The sequence below is a fragment of the Haemaphysalis longicornis genome, unplaced genomic scaffold (genome assembly GCF_048455015.1).
Source record: "Haemaphysalis longicornis isolate Haplotype H1 unplaced genomic scaffold, Haemaphysalis longicornis Haplotype H1 scaffold_10, whole genome shotgun sequence".
NCBI lineage: Eukaryota > Metazoa > Arthropoda > Arachnida > Ixodida > Ixodidae > Haemaphysalis > Haemaphysalis longicornis.
This window is the reverse complement of record NW_027526204.1, coordinates 131091216-131111924: the sequence shown is the minus strand read 5'-3', so window position 1 is coordinate 131111924 and position 20709 is coordinate 131091216. Positions and strand designations below refer to the sequence as shown.

The 20709-nt window shown below is 52.6% G+C and overlaps 1 protein-coding gene across 1 annotated transcript; it reads right to left on the bottom strand.

Annotated features, from left to right (window-relative positions):
• Positions 1-720: 720 nt before the first annotated feature.
• On the bottom strand, positions 721-17930 carry LOC144159341 (uncharacterized). Its single transcript, XM_077690755.1, has 3 exons — positions 17779-17930; positions 15819-16970; positions 721-5796 (listed from the first exon to the last, which is right to left on the bottom strand). The coding sequence occupies exons 2-3, from the start codon at positions 16894-16896 to the stop codon at positions 4925-4927; spliced, it is 1950 nt and encodes a 649-aa protein (XP_077546881.1). The 5' UTR covers positions 16897-16970; positions 17779-17930; the 3' UTR covers positions 721-4924.
• Positions 17931-20709: the final 2779 nt, after the last annotated feature.

The following is a 20709-nucleotide window of genomic DNA, read 5'->3' as shown; positions in this document are numbered from 1 at the left end:
TACTACGTGCACGAATGCCATTGCCTTAAGCCTGAATGGAGTATAGTTTGGTAGTTTGGTTTGAAAATTATACACGAATCTGCCCCCCCCCCCCCCCCTCCTATCACTCGGAAATAAAATTTCATTGATGTTGAATGTACCACGTGTAGACGTTTCTTGTCAGCAGACCTTCCCTTGTCCAGATTTCTGGAGCAGACAATACGCCTACTTTTGTAGACATGTTGAACATCTGCTTAGGCTAGGTTAGGTTGAGCAGCACTGGCAACGTTTGCCAGTGCTGCTAAGAAGTGTTGCAAACATCCATATTTTTAACATCTCTTTAGCAAGTATGTTCACATGTGGGGCAGAACAGTTTTGTACAATCTGTGATTACCTCAAAAAAAAAAAAAAAGCACAAATGCTTTGCACCCTGGTGCTTACCCACCAGGGACTAATCCAGTCGTTTTTCCTGCATTGTTAGCAGTTCTGTCCCTATTCAGCCCAATGCATGGTTGCAAACCTGACACACCTGGATAATATCCCCACGCACATTGTTGTACGCTTTCTTTCGAATGTACAACTAAGTCACTGGCGCACAACGGGCGTCACCAAATTGAAACTCCACAAATTTAGTCTGTGCATGAACAGATGTGCACAAGGTTGAGTGTGCCTGAAGCAGGATGGTTGGACTTGTTTGCCAGCACCAAACCCGCCCACGAGGCACAAAGCAGGGGCAGACAGTCATGAGCAAAAACAACTGTTTAATTTTTCAACTCCATGATAATCCTATTCAAATCCTTTCTTGGCACTCATAACTTATCAAACTCGTGCAAAAAATAAACAACAACACCTCCTCTTTCACATGCTAACAGAGCACAGACTCTAAACGCCTCACAATCCGGGCCGAAATTGATAAAAAGGACGCATTACAGACAGCACTGCCAACATTAACGCTTACAATTCTTCGCTTCTGTCACAATTCTGAATATTAAAGCTATGATCCTGCTATGACAATGGCTGAGGTGGAGCAGTAGATTACAAATGGGAGAAAGAGCAAGTTTTCATGTCAGATATATGCAATATATAGATTGTATGTATAATATAATGCAGTATATATAAAATGCATATGTGTAATGTTGGATGAAGCTACTCTATGCATCTTTTTCCAACTTCCACTATAAGGCACGGATGTATAGGATTAGCGAAGTGTGGAATAGAAGGTCAAGGGTTCGAACGATGGCTACGAACTGAAAAATTCCGAGCTCCACTGCATTGAGCATAACCATCACAAGGGTGACAAATAAAAAGGGCCGAAATGAGCACGAAATTAAAATCCAACTATGGTATCGGCCGTTCTTAAAAAAAGCACGATCAACGACACGTGAAGGGACACAGTAAGAAGTGCAGCAAAATGGAAGCTGGCATTTTTTAAATCCTCGTTGGAGAGCCAGTTGTATGCAAAAAAGGACTTCATCCACTCAATAGAACACAAAGGCCAGAACTGTTTGTCCTATCCGTGCCGGAAGAAATGAGGCCAAATTGAAAGGAAAGAAAGGTACACAATACAAGAACACAATTGAATGATGAACATGTTTTTTCAAGGCGCTTAAATCCTCGTACTCAATATGCACGCGTACAGAGCGAGGGGCTGTTTGACAACATCTGCAGAAAGAAAAAAAAAAGGGTAATGCCAAGTGCAAGACTTCAGTGGTGCTTTGAAAGCTCCAAGCGACTTCTTCCATAGAGAGTACCCGAAGCTGTCACCACAGCCTCCGTTCTGAACACATGCTTTCAATGCAACACTGAAACACTGCACTTGGGAGGGCTTGCAATGGCACAAAACCAAAGTTCCGCTGCCTTGCGAAACGAACAGTGCAATCATCAAAAGCCCAGACAATTCAAAAGCAAAAGCACCACTAACAAATACATATGTAGTATACACGATGAATGGTGAAAAAAAAAAAAGGAATCCTTCAGCGACTCCGTAGTATCACAATATCATTCGAAGAAAACGAACATGTTGCCGAAGATGCCCCCTGTCATAACCCGAAAAGTCGGCAACCTACAAGACATCTTGAAGAGTTAAACAAGTGGCTATAATATATGGAGGGGTTATTATCCTAAATGTCACTTCATGTGCAAAGAAAGCAAGCATAGTCACTTATGTGCTTGAATGACCCGCTGCTAAGACAAATACAAATTCGTAATAATTGCTACCTATACCTATATGTAGGAACTTGACACTGCATTTAAAAAAAAATGCGCAAAGAAACAGCACACCTTTAAAGGTAGAAAGCTTGCATCAGAACAGAAATGTGCACGAACGTGCTCTGGAAACAGCAAGGATGACAGCAAAACTGTGCTTCGTGTACCAATTGTCAGCACCATTCGGTAAGTATTGCAGTTTGCGCACTGTGCGGTGAAGTCTATAGCCGAAATGGTTAACAGCCTTTGGCAAAAGCTGACAGTGAAAAGACCCGACAGTGAAAATTACAACCGAGGCCGGAAATGAGCCAGGGAAGGTGAAGCAGTTACAAAGACTATACCAGGCAGGCACCTTGGGTTTAGTTAGCGCTGGGCTAAGCTACAGAGGCAACGAAAAGATTCCCAAAATGATACGCAAGAGACAAACCCGCAAAACAGCGAATAATCACTGTCCGAAAGCACAAAAAGCTAGATGACCATAAATAAAGAACAGAACAGACAATCGCACAACAAAGATACCTGATGAAGTGTAACTAACACAAAAGAAAATCTTGTTCCGTGTGGTGACCCAATGAAATGAAGGTTAAAAGAAAGCCTTGGAAGACGAAGGGAAAGAAGCAATGCTGCTGCTACGCAACATTCACCACTTCGTTTCTCGACTGTTCTGGTTTGTCGGCAAGGGCAACTGGCTCACTCCTCTGCACAATTCAGACCTCGACAAAGGTCAATACGAGGCTACCAAATTTGTACCCGCACCAGCAAAGGTGGCAAAACCAAAGTACATGGGAGCAAAGCCAAAACAAAAGCCACTAGGTATCGCAAGTAAAGCCTAGCAGAGTTAAATCTAATCTGCCAATGATATGAATTGTATGGAAGGCATCCAAACCGCGGCCACGAAAATGAGAGCAAGCAAGAAAGCCTGCACAATGAAAAGAAAACACTAGACACGCAACAAAAAGATGAATGACAACAGAGACCACCTCATAATGCCCAAGAACTCTGGCTATACGAACAAATTAGATGATGGGTGGAATTAAGATGTGAATGGCAAATATACATGAAATGAGGGAAAGCAAGTAGCTGAACACTAAAGGAAGACTACAGCTGAAGGGGTGCAAATGCGGCATGCGAGACTGATGCCAAGTTATTGTTTTGCCCCGAATGCTTCCTTCACATGCAAGCTCTTGAACAGGTCCCGCCACAACCCAGAGACCTGCATGTGCCAATGGTTTTGACCACAGCCATTGGTCACCCACTCAGCTGGTCGAGGCAGTAGGGAGGACAACAATCAGCTCAGCAAAGTTTAAACTCGACCCACACCAAAGCACATTACTGTCTCGTGTGTCAGATTTCCACCAACACAAAGGCCTTCATGAATAAGGTGAGGGTATCCACCCTGAGGGACCAAGGACCAGAAGGCATAGCACTTAGCACCACTGTGTATGAAATGAGGAAGCACATGTGAGGAGGAGACGCACATAAGGACTAAGGAAAACAAGAGCAATAAAATGAGTCATGACATGTGCAAGGTTCAGTGAGAGGAACGCTAATGGCACAGCTTCAGGCGACAGCTCAACAACACAAAGGAAGAACCTTGAGTGGGGGACCTGTACAAGTGCAATTTATGTACAGATGCTAGCGGATACTAGAAATACGAAATGAAGCCACAGAAACAACCACGAAACAAATATGCAATCCCTAGCAAAAAGGCCCCACAAACAACAACGGTACAACTATATATATATATTCATAGATGCTATTTATAGTATCCTCGCTAAAATGAAAGGTCACATCGTGTCTTTCCTACACAAACAGCAGCAACACTGAACATTGAAAACCCCTCTCTTCCTGCTGCGGGTATGCTCGCCGCACACATGCAAGATAACTTGAGAACAAAAAAACTACCCCACAACACACACGACAAACACCGCACACAGAGACTAGCTGTTCCGGCATATAAGTAACGTCCCAATCGTGCTTGCTTTCAAAGCGCTCTTCTAATCCTGGTCTCAGCTGCAACTCCACATTTTCCCCAACTCTTCCGGCGTCCACGTTCCCAACCAAACAAACCTGCAGAACAGTGCTCAGAAAACTGAATCTGCCACATGAACATACCCAGCCAAAACCCCATCCAAGACTCCAGCTATTTGCCTGCTGAAGTCAACAACCAACAATGATTAAGATCACAGTCAACGACGCAGCCAAGACCAGGTAGATACCAGAACGCTAAATAAGAGCACGAGGGACGCTAGAACCCATTTCCTTTCCATTTTTTTTCTACCTCCTCACTTCCTGTGCAAACTGTCCTCTCCCCACAAAGCCTATTGAGCCTGTGGCAAAGCAGGCTCATAAAAGTGCAGAAGACCCATGGCACACCCAAGAGCAAATCAAAAGGCAATTGTTCCCACTCACGAAATCGACAACTTCCCCTCAAGCACGGACAATTGTCCATCAAAATGCACCCAAATCATTGTTGCCACAGACATGGGGATCGCAATAGTCTTCCCAGTGACTGGGGCAATCCCCACCTCGCACGCGATGGGAAAGTCTGGTGCAGGCCCACATGACAACGCGGGAATGTCCCCCCCCACCTCCCCCCCGAGTCCGTGCATGGAGGAAAGGGTCAGTCCAAGCTTGCCAACAAAGGCCTCCACAAATGAAGGCCTTCATCCAGGGCACCAAAAATAGGTGCAACAACACAGCTCCTTGCAAAGACACAGTTCCAGCAGCCAGGAGCAGCTCAGCGCCGGTACCGGGGGTACGGGCGGATGCAGCTAGTGGGCCCCTGCAGCTCTGCGAGCTGCTGCTTGAGGAGTTCCCTCCGCTGAGTCTCGCGCCAGAGAGTTTTCTGAAGATGGGTCGAGTCATTGGCGAGCTTAGTCACAAAGGTAGCCGCCTCGCTCAGGATCGTCACTTTGGCAGCCTTCTTGTTTTCAGCCAGAGAAGGGACCTGGACGCGCAGCTGCTGAAAGGCCACCCGCAAGTCGTCCCGCCGCTTACGCTCCATGGTGTTGTGCTCGTTGCGCTTGGCACTCGGCGGCAGTTGGGACAGGGAGTGGTGGTGGTGGCCGCGCCGACCATTTGTGGAAGGTGTGGTCGAAGAACAGGAGTCGTCGTCGTCGTCATCGTCACGCCTCGAACGCTTGGCCTGCGGCGTCGACATGTGGTGCCCACTGTGACGAGAGCGCCTCCGCTTGCCACCATTGACGGTGGAGTGGTGGGCAGCATTGGCACTGTGGGGACCGCGCCGGCGGCGCGATGTCGGACCCGTGGAGAGCAGCTTCTGCGATGGAGTCACGACGCGCCCACTGGACGTCATCCGTGAGGAGACGACGACCGGAGATGCCGGCGCACTGCCGACGTTGCGGGAACGGACGCCAGAGACGTGGGAGGCCCGCATGGTACCAACAGCGCTGTGAGTGGGCAGAGCCACGACAGCGGGCATCCCCTGCCTTCCCGCATGGTGGCGCTCACCGACGACCGTGACAACATCGATCTCTTCATCTTCCTCGTCGTCATCATCATCATCATCGTCACTGTCGTCATCATCGCCATCATTTTGCTTCTCCCGCTCCTCCTCCTCCTCATCATCGTCGTCGTCATCGTCATCATCTGCAGAATGAATAATGAACACATTAGGGGGAGGGCGGGGAGAGGTCAGCCCGAAACACTAGGCTGCCACTCCCCACAGTGGCAAGGGCACGGGGACAATGATGTAAAAAGGGATGAACATAAAAGGCATGAGGGAAGACAATGAAAGTGGCGACAAAATGCACGTCTAATATTTAACAGGGCAAAAAAAATCTGCCACAGTTGAGTTCACGCATGAGCACTGCTCGTATTAAAAGTGATACGAGCTAGCAATGCCGCATCAATGTCCATTCACTTGGTCACTTCACTTGGGGAGTCATTTGGGGAGTCAGGGTCACGTCACTTCACTTGTCCATTCACTTGGGGACAATACTACACAAAAGGCTTTCCTTGCACCCTGTTCAATGCAGGTAGATGCTATGTGAAGGTGATGCTGCAAGGTCTCTTGGCTTCATTACAAAGACAAGATCCAGTCCGCACAGCCCTGCCTTGTAGACTGTCTGGGTCAGAGCAATGCAAGATGAGACAGCTCGGTCGCACTGGTGTCTTGAATTTCCAATATCTAACAGCTCCATCATGACGTGCCAATTCTGAGGGTAGTATCGTCAAGCATCGGGCCCAGTGCAGAACTGTTCACCTGCATTAGCATTAGTGGTTTTTGCAACATCATACAAAGAAACTAAAGAGCAAGGGTAGACTGAAAGCGCTGGCAAAGTACCAGACGGGTCCATAAACAGGCCTCATCGAGGCAGCAGGGCAATTTTAAAACGGGGAGCGATGCGCGCGAAGAAGGACAAGAAAGCCTGCCTCTCAGAAGAGCCAGCACGTGCCTGGGAGAAAGCAACCGAAGAAAAAAAGAAGATAAAAGCGCGCGCAAATGAAACCTAAACAGGAGACGGAACGGAAAGACGAACGAAGAAGCAGGTAGGCATGCGAGGCGGAGTCGTCGAGATACCTAAAGAGGTGCGAGGGTGGGCAGCACTCGCAATGTGGCCCCCCCGCACCCAAACCGGGAGGGAGGGAGGGGTGGTGGTCTGTGGAAGAGGAAGCTGGAAACGAGCTGCCGCTACAAAAAGGGCCGAAGCCCCTCCTCAAGATTCCCCGCCCGGGTTGAACGACCTTCGCGCCGAAATTCGCACACCCTGCACCGCCGCCGCGCTTCTTGGCAGCACGGCAAGGACCCTGGTCGTCGTCGACGAGACAGCCTCGTCGCCTCCGGTTGCACAGGCGCATCGCAGAGGCGCGCAGGCGAAAGATGCGAACGGTCGGGCCACACACACAAGTGAACGCCCCTGCCACGGCGCTTGTTTTTTTTTTTTTCTTCCCCGACTGTTGAATAATATACCGTGCTTCTCACAAGAAACAACCCTCAAAATAATCTAGAAGTTATAGCAGAACGGTCCCGGTACCGTACCTGGTATGCGACCGGGGGCCTGCGCAGAGGCTGAAAAATGGGATGTGCGCGTGCGCACGTGTGCCGGGTACCGTAACGGTGCCGGTTTTTTTTCGCTCTGCTATAACGCTCTAATGAAGCCATATCGGAAACAACGCAGGAGTATAGCTAAAGAAGCTGTTGGTCACCCATTAACAAGACATCACCCGACATTTGAAATAAGCAAGTAAACTAGGTTCTGCCGGGAAGTGAGGAAAGGAAGCAATCCGCCCAGGTAACGGAAGCTGACAGAAAAGAACAACTCGCGGAGAGAGCCTTGCACAGATCACGCATGAACAGGCAAAACGCCGCCGCTTGACACCAGAGCAGCAAGTCACGGGACACGCGACACGAGGAAAAACAAACAAACAGGAAGAGGAGGCGGCGAAGGCCTTGAGACGCTGGGAGGGAGGGGGGAGTCGAAAATAGAGCAACGCCGCCGGCGTCTCGACTCGCGTCAGCCGCAGAAAAGAAGACAAGACGAACGCGACCCGGGAAAAGCGTTAGTCGCCCACTACGGAAAGGAACGCCGCCGACGTGTACGGGGAACGAAAGACGGCGCGCACCGGCGACGACTGCAGTGAGCACGAATTGAACACCGCTGAACCATTTCCCGCCAAACGCTGCGCTCACGATGTCACGACACGTCCCTGCGGACATCGTCATCGATGCGCCACGAAGTAGCTATCGTAAAATCGGGAATTAATTAAAAAGTGGTATGGTTAATGAGTCAAAGTATCCCCCCCCCCCTCCAGGGATTGTTCTTCCGTGCGATTACTTAAAAAATTGCAACCTTGTTCCCATGTACCTGCCGTTCGAAAGCTTGGTGTCAGATGTACTGTGCCGCTGTTCCACCGCACTTCCGTCACATCCGGGTAGTCTTTCAGCAATCGCAGCCGACATTATCAAACGGACGCGAAACGGACAAAACCAAGATGACCAAGCGGGAAAGGTTCTTCCTGGTCCGTCCCGCCTTTATCCAGAGATATGCCGCTGCTACGAGGTGCGACCTCCGATGCTGAAACCTCATCAGACTCATACTTCCAGAAGCGAGTTTTTCGCGTGGACGGCGCTCAGTGCGCCAACCCTCCGAGGCTTCCCGCCACCTCAGCTCTCCATCTCGTTTTATCTCGCGAAGTAACGCGCGGAGGAAAACTGGACCGGCCAGGCAACTCGGGTAGCAGCAGCAGCTCTCGCAATTCGGCCGTACGAACGCCGGAGACCTGTACGAAGAAGGGCGAGGAGGGACGAGATAGACGGAAGGAAGCGTCGTCGGAAGCTAGGAAAACACCGCGCATCGGACGGACCCTCGCGGACAGAAATTCCGCCCGGCTAATCGGTCGAATGCCCGCGCCCGGTTCCATGGCGGCTTGATTGCAACGAAGTAAAAGGGGGGAGAGGAAAAAAAAAAAAGGAAAACCGGGCGGGCGGTGGCGAAGACTAATTGAGGCACGCATTAATAATGAGAAGGGCAATGGCGAAGAGGAATGCGGCAAGCGCACGCGTCTCGTGGAGACGTCCTATCACGCTGAAACACTCGCGTGAAGGCGTACTGCAAATAAAAGCAGTGCAACTCCTAGGCGGGGAGCACCAGAAGTTGAGGGAAAAAAACTGGTAGATTAAAGCGCGGCCACGAAAGCAATCGACTAAAGCAGTGATTGGGAGTGCCTAAACGCCACGAACATAGGCGACGTCACGGCTTCGTTAGTTACCCGTTTGATTTCGGATTCATCGCCAGCATGTCGGCAGTAATGGTTTAAAAACATACATGGGCACCAATTTTTACGTGTGACTGTGCAGGGCAAACGTAAACCCATTGGACGCATTCCTAGATGCATGTTTGTGGTTGGAACCAAGCTTCTTTGAAGTTATCATTCAAGGCTTGTTTCTTGTGCACGCAGCTCTAATGCACACGAAGCACGACGGAACCAACCAGCCCTCCGCACTTTTCTTCGCTTCCTAACAAAAAAGAAGACGTAAGGGCGGGACGGAGAAAAAAAAACTGCCCCCTGCAAGTCCCGGCGCGTCGACTCGAAACCTGTTCAGACGAGCGAGCCCCCTCGGCGAGCCCATCGGGGAATAAAAAGCGAGAAAGTGGTCCCATTGCGCGCTCCGATCCACAGAAATCGAAGAGCAGAGCCGCCCCTATCGAAGAGGGGCAGAAAAGAAGACCGGCGCGGGAGCGCGCGTGAGGGAATGCAGCATCGGCCAGCCGCTGCCGGCAGAGAAATCGCGCCGCTGGAGGCCGAAAAGATAATCACGAAAATTGCCAGCGCCGCCGCTCATCCATTCACACACACACACCGCCTGAGCCACCGCTCAACATTCAAGGCACCCCGAACCACCACCACCACCACCCCTGGTTTGAACCTTCCCCCATCTCCCCACGGAAGCAAGCCAACGAACGCACTTGCAACCATGTCACACGAGTCCCCTCCCAAACCCGCACCTTGCGACGGCTTTACTTCTCTCTTTTGATAGCCCAACTGCATGTCCGGACACGAACCTGAGATGCGAGGTGGTCCGAAGAATGGGCCCAACGGCCGCGCCAAACCGCCTATCCTTTGAGGGAGCGGGAGAGGCAAAAAAAAAAAAGCGCCGCGCCTTTGGAAGAGACGCCGAGAGATGGCGCCAGCGTCCCAGAAAAAACGGGCGCTGTCGGCCTTGCGCGCTCGAAGCCACGGGTCTATCGACGCCCGCAGTCACGGGGCCTCCCTCGGCAGCAGCCGCGCGGGTCGAGCTCGCCTTTCGCCGAAGGGCTGCCGGATTACGCAAGAAATGCGGCGATACAAGTCTCCGAGGCGTACCACGGTCAGTGCGTCGGCAGAAACGGCATCAGCGGGGGCGGGACAAAAAGAACACTGCTTCCTCTTGGGGTAATATTTTGGCCGGTAACTCAAGTGGAATGTAAACACTGTCGAACCATTCGCAAGATTTAACCTCCGGTGTGCCGAGGCCACGTTGACAGCTAGCTTTGTCGCTATGCTTAAATTTTATACGATCAATGTACTTCCACGCCCCGCCGACGTGCTGACGTCAGCTACGACGACACGGATCTGAGTCGACAGGGCTAAATTTAAGCGGTTCCTTGCCTGATAAACTTGTAAAAACTTGGCGGGAACGCCAAAAAGTTCATGTTAACCGTAAAATTGGCGCAAACTAAGCGCCCAAACATCGTTGTGTTAATATTACGGCGGCCGCGAGCCTGGCATGGTGTATTATGTTCTGCGGACTTCAGCGCTCCGGATTTCGGGTAAAACAACTTGGATCACGCGGAAACTACCGTGGAACCACTAATTACGACTGCAGCCAAACCGCCAAAACTTCCGAAACCAACCGGCCCGTAACGTTGAGGTGAGAAGGGCTGGTTGGGAAGCTGGCCACAGCTACTGAAGTCAATTCTTGTGCGGTAAACGACAAGAAAGGAGGAAGCAAGTACAGCACAGCTTTCGCGGAAACCGCACTCAAGCGGCAGCGACGGTTTGAGGAACAAGAAGTCGCGCTGGCGTGACCTTGAGAGCTGACGCAAGATGCGCGCAACCAGGTAGTTACGGCTATAAATACGGCACAAGCTCTGGCCAGCAGCAGAGGACACCCTTGCGAAAAGCTCGGGAGACCGCGAAACAGCCCTCAGTAACGCGGGGCAACACAGTAAAACGCATTTCTCGCAACGTAGGGCTCCACTCGGAAACGGGATATCCGCGTTTATATCTAAGGAAAAGAATGAAAGGAAGAAAAATTCTGCCCTGCTTCTGCCAGCTCCCGTTTCCCGCGAGCTAGCGAGAAGCAGGGCAGAATCTATCGAAACGCTGTCAAGTACAGATCGGCGATGACACTTCGAACATTTGGCACAGGACGGCGCCAGTGTGCTTGCGGACAGGTGAACCGGCGACAAAGCAACAACAAGAGCCTCGGCAGATGCGTCGCCAAGAAGTAGATCACGACCCAATCGATTGTCTCCGGGTTCACCCACTACTCTCCCACGCACGAAGAGAATTACGGGCGCTTCCGCCTCTAGCTCCGCAAATAGCTACGCCAAACGCCCACATCCCTCCCTCACACTCGCCTGCGGTCGCGACATCAATTCCAGGGCGCCCGTGCATACAAAAGCCCGCTTTAACACTAGATGGATTGCAGAAAGATGGATACACGCTCTACTGAGAAGAGCCCGAAACTTCAGGGACACCAAATAAAAAAGAAAGGCAGTGACGCGAGCTCTGGAAACGGTGCTTCGGCATCATGTCATCGGGAATATAGCAATGTCTAAGGTTTACTCACCGTGTAAGTAAATAACGGAGTGAAAATGACAGTTCGAAAGCGCGCAGTTGTCGCCCGTTTGACAGGTTAAAGAGGCGACCAGTCGAACCAACATTTAAAACGTGGCGCAGTCGCACCGTTCCACAAAAATGGGGTATAAGCGGTGGGTGGGGCGATTGCGGGAGAAGGGGGGGGGGGGGGGGAAAGGAGCGTCTTGAAAGAACGAGTGCACTGGAAAGGGAAGCGGCCAATCCACACATTACTAGCGGCCGCTGCAAGTTCGTCGCGTACAACAACGCTCGCTTGGAGGGGAAGACCAGCCAGTAGCATCGCAAAAAGGAAAAGAACAGAGCAACGAAATGAGATTCCACGGCGTTTCAGGTTTGCGCGGCAAGCAGAAGAAACAGCCGTACCGAGAATGAATCACGGCCGCGCCAAGGGGGTAAAGGCAGAGGAGGGCAGAGCGACTGCTGCTTCGAGAAAGCGGGCCGCGCCGCATTCCACAGACAGGCCGCGCGCCCCTTCCGGAAGTTGCCGGCCACCCGAGCGACGGCCAGACTGGGCAGACAGCCTCCCCCCCACCCCCGGCTTCTTTTTATCAACTATAGTACAAACGCTATAGTACGCACCGCTTTTCCCTCCCCCGTTTGTCAGGCGGCGACGAAGTGATCGTCTTTGATCGTCGAATATGATGGATGCCTGGTTTCAAAGTAAAAATAACGGTATCCCCCCTCGCAATGAAAAGAGGTTAAAGGAACCCCAGCACAGTCCTAGCGCAAAACCACCTTTATGGAAGTTAAGGACGCGCATATAACCGAAGAAAGAAATCGCGGCTCCGTGTACTAACACAGCCCTCGCATTGTGAATACCGCCAGGAGGCAACGAAAAGACGCGGAGTAGCGAACCCCAACAGACCAAGAACTACCCTTGAGAAACAACGCCCCACTAAAAGAAAGCGTGCGTTCCCAACAGCTGCAAACACAAAAGGCGAACCATATCTTCCCCCGGAAACTCCGAATCAAGGTCAGTTCCCCTGTCGTCAGGTCAGCAGCGCCTGCCCGCTTTTTGGGACGAGCGAAGAAAAGAAGAGGAGCAAAGATAACCCAGACCCTTGGAGTACGCCAGGAAGACGGCGGTAGTACATGTACCGGGAGAAAGATAAAAGACGAACAGAGGAAGATCTGCGCTCGGCAAGAGACGCGGAGACGATGCGTGGTCGGGCGGTGACCCAGTGTTTAAGAGCGCCCCGATTACGCCTTCAGATTTGGCGCATGAATCACCCATCGCGTGGGCGAAGGAGGAGAAAGCGGAAAAAGTCAAGAGGCGAAGCGCAAGTTCACGGAGCAGTAGAATGACGGCCGTTCCCACCCATCGTTAAAGGGACAGACAACCGGTTTTTGTGGGGTGAACTTACTCCAGCTCATACGAAAGCCGGCGTTTTATATACAGGGGCAACCTCTAGGAATTTATAAATAAACAGGCGGAAAAAATGTTATTTTGCACTCCTGAAGTCAAAGGTGGCGACCCGTAGTGTGTAACGTGACACTACCGTACGTGTCCAAATTATTTCGTCGATTTCAACACGGGATTCAAAAACACATTGTTTTAGACGGGGACACTGCTTTAGACATTGTTTTAGTTTTTAAATACATCTTAAGCTCACAGGAAGTTAGTGTGTTTCAGCATTTCTCATTGTCATGGTTACCAGCATTCCTTTCGGCGGGTTTGCCAAAATTGCGACTCAAGTTCTGGGGGCAAAACCGCTTCGGGTTAAGGTGTTGTAAGTGATGCCCTTTCATTTGAAATAAACAATATACTCGACAAAACTTGGTTGTCCGGTTAAGAGCCACTCACGGGCCATTTCTTCGTGCCTCGAACTGACGGCTCGTGAGACATTGCCGAACAGATTTAAACTTCAGTAGTTAAAGACGCCAAGCTAGAAGTTTGCGGGGATACGTCACCGAAAGAGGGCCACAATGCGGTGCTTTTACTACTACTACTACGATGACGCGTGCCGTTCCTATCGGGGCCGGTATCGCAGAACGGCCACGTAAGGCGCGATGCGTTAACGGCGGGAAAAACGAACACAACACGTCAGGCGAACCGGGCAATATTCCAAGGAAACGCGTCGTCAGCCGTTCTCTCTAAACGCTGGCGCCAGGAAACGAAACAGGAAAGCAGAGGTAGTAGACAGCTACGGCAGTCGTCCGTGGAGTCTATTTTCCTACCCTAAAGAAAAGTTGGCAGATTCGCACAGGGAGCACTAAAGGGTGCGTACGTTTACGCGCGCGAAGAAAATACCAATGACAGGGCGGAAACATCGCTACGTGGCAACGAAAAGTCTATACGGAAAGCAAACACCACTAACGGTGCATAGCTTCTCAGAGCTTAAACGCAGTGTCCGCTCAAACGTAGTGTCGTAACTACGCGTTAACGCTAGCTAGACCGTGCCTTTATTTTTTTTTGCCAAGATGCCAACTGGATAGGAGGTTGCCAACTAAACTTTTGCCGCACCTTAGCGACAATTGGGCCCTCCAACAACAAAGGACGACGCCATGCCGGTAAACGTAAAGACACGCGGCGCGCATTGACCGCGCAGCGGCAGCACACTGCGTAACATGCAGATTCCGGGAAAAAAAGGCCGCCCCGATGCGGCAGTGACGAACTAACGAACGTCAAGGCAGAAAAGACCACATCAAAAGAGAAGAGTAGAAAGACAGCAGTGCGCCACCCGGGCCCGGGGTCCACCAACCCCGGGCCCCAAAAAAGGTGAAGGACCTCGGCGGTGTGCTCGCGAGAGAAGCCACGGCCGCGATCGATCGGACGACGACGCGCCGGCCAGACCCCGGGCGTCTGGGGCCCAGAGTTCCGGCCCAGGGCTCGGAAGAGGAAGGGTACAGTCCAGAAAAAGGCTTCCCCCCGCTGCTACCGCTTCCGAGAAGGGAGCGGGCGCTCTTTTTCCGCAAGCATCAGCCGAGACGGAGAGAGCTCGGAGAGAGTGCGGTGGGAGAGAGCGGCCCCCTCTCCCCTTTTTCGCCGGTGACCTTGGAACGGAGCGCGGGTCTTTAACCAGCCGAGCGCGGCGGCGGCTTGCGAAGAACAAAGGACCCGCAAAAAAATAACCCGCCGGCCAGAAGAAGAGAGCAGACGGCGGGCGGGCGGGGCAGACGTCGTCGTAAGCGTCCCAGTCGTGGCTGCCGGCTCATCGCGCACACGAGACCGGACGAACCGGCAGGTTCAATGCCACCACGACACCAACAAAAGCGCGCCAAGCTGGGTTGAAGGCTGGCTACGGGGGCGCGCCACGGCTTTCGCGCAACGCCGATGTTAGCGCAAAACGACACGCAAGGAACGCCGAACGCGCCCAGTCTCGGCACCGATTTACCGTTTGAGGCGTTAGTACGCGCACTGGAATGTGCGGGTAGTACAATGTGCGGGTAGTACAAGTACCTCGCAGTGCGATCTTTGTTCGCAACGATAGTCGAAGGGTTTTTACACGGCGCTGGCCTGCCATCTTGCATCACCTTTGCCCCTGTATTCTTTTACAACGAGTCTTTTCTGGCGGAAGTTCGCGCGTGTGGATAGCGCAGCAAGGGAACGTCTGTCTCGTGCCAACTACGCAGCTAGCTCGAAGAGGAGCCGCCAAACGGACGCAACGCAGCGAAGAAAGAACTAAAAGAAACTCGCTATCACGAGGCGCCCGAGCGGAATCGCGCGACGTTCCACTATCAAACGCGCAGCGAGAGGAAAGAGAAGCATAAAAAAAAAAAAAAAAGAATGAGCAGGCACGCTCCCGCAGAAGCGAACGTCAGCGTTAACAACGAACGCGCTTGATGCGCCAATAAGCTTCCAAGACGTGTGAGCGTGACAATGTTACACACACGCACAAGGAGGCAATTTTTTTAACCTCCTTGCACACGCACGGTAGCTGCAACCCTTCCCAACGCCCACTTACCGTAATGACTCTTAACTATGGCAAGATACGTTTTACAATGCCAAGGCTCACAAAAACGAGGAATGCGTGTGCATGAGACGCAAAGGTAGGAATTAGGATTAACCCTGCCACAGAAACAAGGCTTGAAAATAGATTCTACGCGAGAGACAAGTATAGCCGCGGTGCAAACACGGGGAAAGTGCAGGTAGCGTCGATTGTTTCCGAGTGAAATGCATACGGGCGACCCGATAGGTCCACAATGTGCCGGTTTTACGGGAGTTCTAAACTGGCGTTAGCCGGGCTCCAAGCGAGCACGCGTAAACTAGACATGTCCATCCTTGACTCGAGACTAAGGAATAAGCCGGAGTTTTACTACATCAGTTCATTATGAAGTCCAACCGAAGAAGTAACAAAACTCACCAGACTCGGACGGCGTATCCGACACGACGACTTCTCGCTTCCAGACTCCGTTCCGGCTCCGAACCAGTAGGATGGGCTGCGATGACGTCGACCCGCTGGTTCCTCCGGACGTCGACGACGACTGGCCAGACGCCGAAGAACTCTGCTGCTGGGCCGCGGGCACCCGAGGCGAATCGGGAGGCGTCGGGGGCGCCGAAGACTGGGCTTGGTGGTACGAGTGGTCGCTGAGCGGAGTGTAGCCAAGGACAGAGCTGGGGTCGACGCACTGCGCCACGGACTCGTCGTCGATGACCCCGGACACGGCGGCAGTCCTCCGCAGCAGCGGAACCACGGCGTCATCGTCGGCAGAACTCATCGCAGACGCGGGGGCCACGGCGTCCAGGGACGACGTGGGCGTCGCCGCCAGGGCTTCGCGCTTTTCCCGGGCCGCCTTCTGCTTGCAGTCGTCCGTGCACTGTCCGGACCACATGCAGTCGTGCAGCAGCTCGCTCTTGACGGCCGGCTGCGTGGGGGCCGTAGACGAAGACCAGTCTTCGACGGGAAGCTCGTCGAAGCCGCCGGGCTCGGCGGCCGCCCCGTCCAGGACGGAGTTGAAGACGGCGTCGTCCCGGAGTAGCTGTTCGATGAGGTCGTCGTGCTCGAACATGATGGCGCTCAGCGCCTCTTCGTCGTCGGCCGGAGGAGCCGCGCCGGTCTCGTCGAAGTAGCCCCACTCGTCCATGCCACAGCCGGCCCAGGCCTGGCTGATACTGCCGCCACTCGGGTACGCGCAGGGGATCGTCCCAGTGCTGGTGGCGTCCGCGGAACCGTTCACGAGGCTGGCATAGTCGGAACGGTCCGGAGACCGCGGAGGGGTCGGCAGCAGCTTCCACAGTTCCTTCTCCGGACACTCGATCTTGAATTCTTGGATGAGGTCGAAGTCACACGGCGACGTCGGCACCTCGTACTCCCCCATGAACGAGGAGCACATCTGTTCGGCTTCTTCGAGGGGATTTCGGGCCATACTGACGTCACCGATCGTGGCGGGCAACGCACTGAGTAATCGGGGCGGGTCCGACATTGACGTGGACAGAATCATAGTCGGAGGCGGTAACGCAGCCTGGAGATCCACGGATTCGGCGGGCCAGACCGCCGAACACTCCCGCTTTGAGCCTGCGAACGATGCATACCGCGGCCCAAAGCACGTCAGATGCGACGCTCACAAAACTGCGTGGTGCTCACAAAAATGCCGCTGACGTTCACATCAAACAATTTCCACGGTCAGCGTTCCGGACTTCCGTCAACGCGGCGAAATCTTGACCTACGCATCAGTAATTTTTTGCATCGCAAGTTAAGATCGTACAAAATCAAATACGCGTTAACGCCATATAGCGCAAATTAGATTCCAAGCTCCTGAAGGGAATTTGACTCGAGTTTGTAAAATGACTGGCGGTACAAGACAGCACCGAAACCAAAGTGGCGTCCGGTAATGGCTTACATCAATCGAAATACGAAGTGACAGCAGTCAAAATATCGATAAAACAGTGTCGTTGGCGACTTACTAAAGCCACGCCGACGCTGCCCGGTTATGAACGCGTAAAAACGCGAAAACACCGCCGGCCAACAAAACGCGCCCATTACAATTCCACGAACGCGCTCACCCGCACTCCCGGCGTATGGACGCCTTTGTTAGCGTTTAAAAATCCGGTCCGTAACATCGCTGGCGTACCAGAAGTCTAAACGCGCCTAACGTATGTTACTGAGCGGCAAACTACCACGTCGACAGGCTGGCATGTCATGCTTGCGAGGCGTCGGCGTCAGCGACGCCAACCGCGAGCGAACGCCGGCGCCGCCATGCCGGCGTATTTAAATGTCATTCATTCGCCGGTCCCTTCCCCGCCGCCAGCGGACAAGGAGTTCACGCGCGAAAAACGCTCGAACCGGCCACGAAGACCGGCGCGGAGTGACGCCGATCGCTTACCTCGCGAGGCTATATCCGTAATCCCAGATGGCACAGGTCGGTTTAATTCCAAACGGGCGAAGATATCCAAGTCATAGTACGCACGCCGGCAAAACAACACCACGCGCACTCGACGCACAACTCAGACTGCCGGCGAAACCGCGTTCGCCGCTTATGTAGGGGGCCGACACCCTGTGTCGGTGCGCGGTGCGCAAATTTACAATTCGCTCAAGACATAACATACCAATCACGCCAAGACGTTATTTTTTACGGATTTAGTGTGTGCTTGTATAGTTTATTAAGTGTTAGTATTTATTTCCTGCTTAATTTGCAAAGAACCGGGTGGAACTATGTTTTGCCGCGCCGCTCCACGCAGGAGCGCGCGGCGCCTCGGCGGCAGGAACCTGGCAGCGGGGGGAACGCGGGGAGCCTCGCCCAATGGGAGAGGGTGCTGGGCAAAAGCGCGGGAAAACTTCCACCAATGGGAGGGCGGCTTAGAACGCGGTAACCCACGTGCATTTTCAGCGCCGGGGGCTTTTAAATGGGCGAGGAGGGGACACGGCCGGCGAGGTGGAGGACAGTGCGCCGCGGAAAGCGAAAAAGAAACCGAGAATGGCGAGCAGACGCGCGCCGGAGCTGGTGGCCATGTTTTCTTTCTCCCTTCGCGTCTCGGGGCCGTTCTTTCCGCCGGGGCTAGCGTTCGCCGCCCGGCCGGCCACTGGGCTAGTGCGGCCTCGGGTCGTCAGCGCGACGCCGAAAGCTGCTCCCCGACGCTGATTCACAGCGTCTGGGGCCTTACGCGTTCCAAAAGGAGCGGCTGTGCGAATAAAGTACACCGGAACACAGTCACGCCTACGCCATTTAATTGCAGATGCGCGCGAGGTCGTAAACGTTTGGCCAGGGGATGGATGCATTACGGCTTCTCCGCGCAAGAATCTTCGGGGACGACGGCGGTGAAAAACCAAGATCGAACATCCGGCGCGCATCTCAGCGTCGCGGCGTCGAATTCAAATGGGCCTCTTCTATCCGGGACGCATCTCTTTCTTAGTCCGCCTGCTCAGTGAACTTCGTCGCCCGGCGGGCAAGCAAGACGCGTGCAAGGCGAAAGATAATATTCGCGCCCGTGGAAGACGCTAACGCCTGCCGTTTGATAAGGCGCGCTCGTTTCCGAAAAGCATCTTTGCGCAAACGCTCTGAAACGCGAGATATTTGCGTACGTGCGTGCAATGACAATGTAAACAAAACCGCCGTACTCGCGATAAAATGGGGCGGCCCCTGTCACGTCGCCGTAGTTCAACTTTATTTTATTTTCTGGGGGGAAGAGCCTCGTTATTACTCGCTCTTCCGCCAGCGTTGTTGCTGTTCGTTTCTTTTATTTATTCGTCGCCGAGAGCCCGCTGTGCAGAAAGATATTCGAGTTCGGCTGATGTGGGCCAGTGTTCCGGATGGTGTCGAAAGTTCGGAACGCAAATTGAGGCGTTTGGTTGTTCAGAAACGCTGTCACAGGCTTCCTATGTTGTCATCGCTAGCCTCTGCGATGATCTCCAACGCTATCCTCCCACTGACACTTACGGTAGCGTCTTTTGCGTGGAAACGTCTCCGCAGGAAACGCCAAATAATGCGCGTTGTATCGTGTGTTCTCATATATGGTCGTTGCATCTTTGTGCGCGAGTGAACTCAAACCTACAGCTTATTATCCGAATAAAACTCCCGTCGGGCATAAAATTCGGTAGATATGATTTGCCTGGGGGCTATTACGCGCGTAGGCGAAATGTCGCTGAGCCATTTATTCGAATAAGTGTGACGTGGATTCCACAAACTCGTTCATATTGTGTTACCTTGCTGCCTTTGTTCTTTTTACTATGGGTTCGCGCGCACGTGTGCAGAGGGTGATTGCAACGACCTTTCGTCCGCCCCTACCGGATTTTCTCCCAAAAGCGCGGGAAAACCAAGGACACTGGGGAATGTTGCCGGACAAAGCTTCCTCGAAATGGGTGGAGGGTTGGAGAGGGGACCATAATTGGAAGCCGCTCAGCTTGACGGAGGTGTCGCCTTTTTGACAGGACAAGAAAGGGCATGTCACCGAGCTGGCTTCACGCCTCCGTCCCCTCCGAGCACCCTGTCCAGAGAATGTGTCCCCCTCTTCCCAAACACCCAAAGATAATCGCCTCTGCACTACAGCGTTCTTTGACACCTGACGACCAGTGCACACGAGACGCTTGGCACGTGCCTTGACCCTGCCTTGGTTTATTGTAATGGAGTCTCCGGTAGGAAGGAATCCGTCTCGGTCACGGGGCAGGGGCTGGTTTCGAAATTCCTGCCTGTTTCCCATTATTTCTCCGACCTAAGGAGAAGGAGAGATGATTTTCGTTGGACCCCATTGCCCCAACTTTCCCGCTCATTGTTTCCCGCCCCAGAGATTTCAAAGAAAAGGTATTACCATCTTTCTAAAGGGTGTTGACACCCGGCACGAAGTTTTGGAAAACAGAAAAATAATGAACAGCGCACCGTGAAAGAGAAGGGTGGCGATGGTTTCTCTCCGCATATTTTCAACTGCCGTGCCAATCAGTGATCTTTCGCCGGATCCTTACAGCGCTACTTCCTAACCCTCTTTCGTTGCGACACACCCAAGCGCAAGCCGTTCTGTTGTGGTAATGTATTGAAAAATGGGAACGCGCAATTTTTTGTTCTTTATCATTTTGCCTTTTCTTTTGTGTAGTTTAGAGAACTCCTCCGCGGCTGAATAGAGTGACATAAATGGAAGAAGTACGTGGAACAAAAGCGCGGTCATGTACCTTTTACTTTGTTAATGCTAATTCGATTAGTGCTCAATTTGCACTGCTGGAAATTGCGCAGTCCTTGCGTGCTTTAAAACGCTTCGATGTAAGGTGTGAAATTCGGAAAATCGTCATATAACCAGCGCAGAAGCATAACCAAGCTCTGTAGGGGGGG

Bases quoted from the DNA above. Each gene is read 5' to 3' on its own strand.
- LOC144159341 (XM_077690755.1), bottom strand. From the start codon at position 16,896: ATGATTCTGTCCACGTCAATGTCGGACCCGCCCCGATTACTCAGTGCG. The intron at 5,797-15,818 runs GTGAGTTTTGTT...TTCATTCTGCAG, and splicing joins GGATACGCCGTCCGAGTCTG to ATGATGACGATGACGACGAC.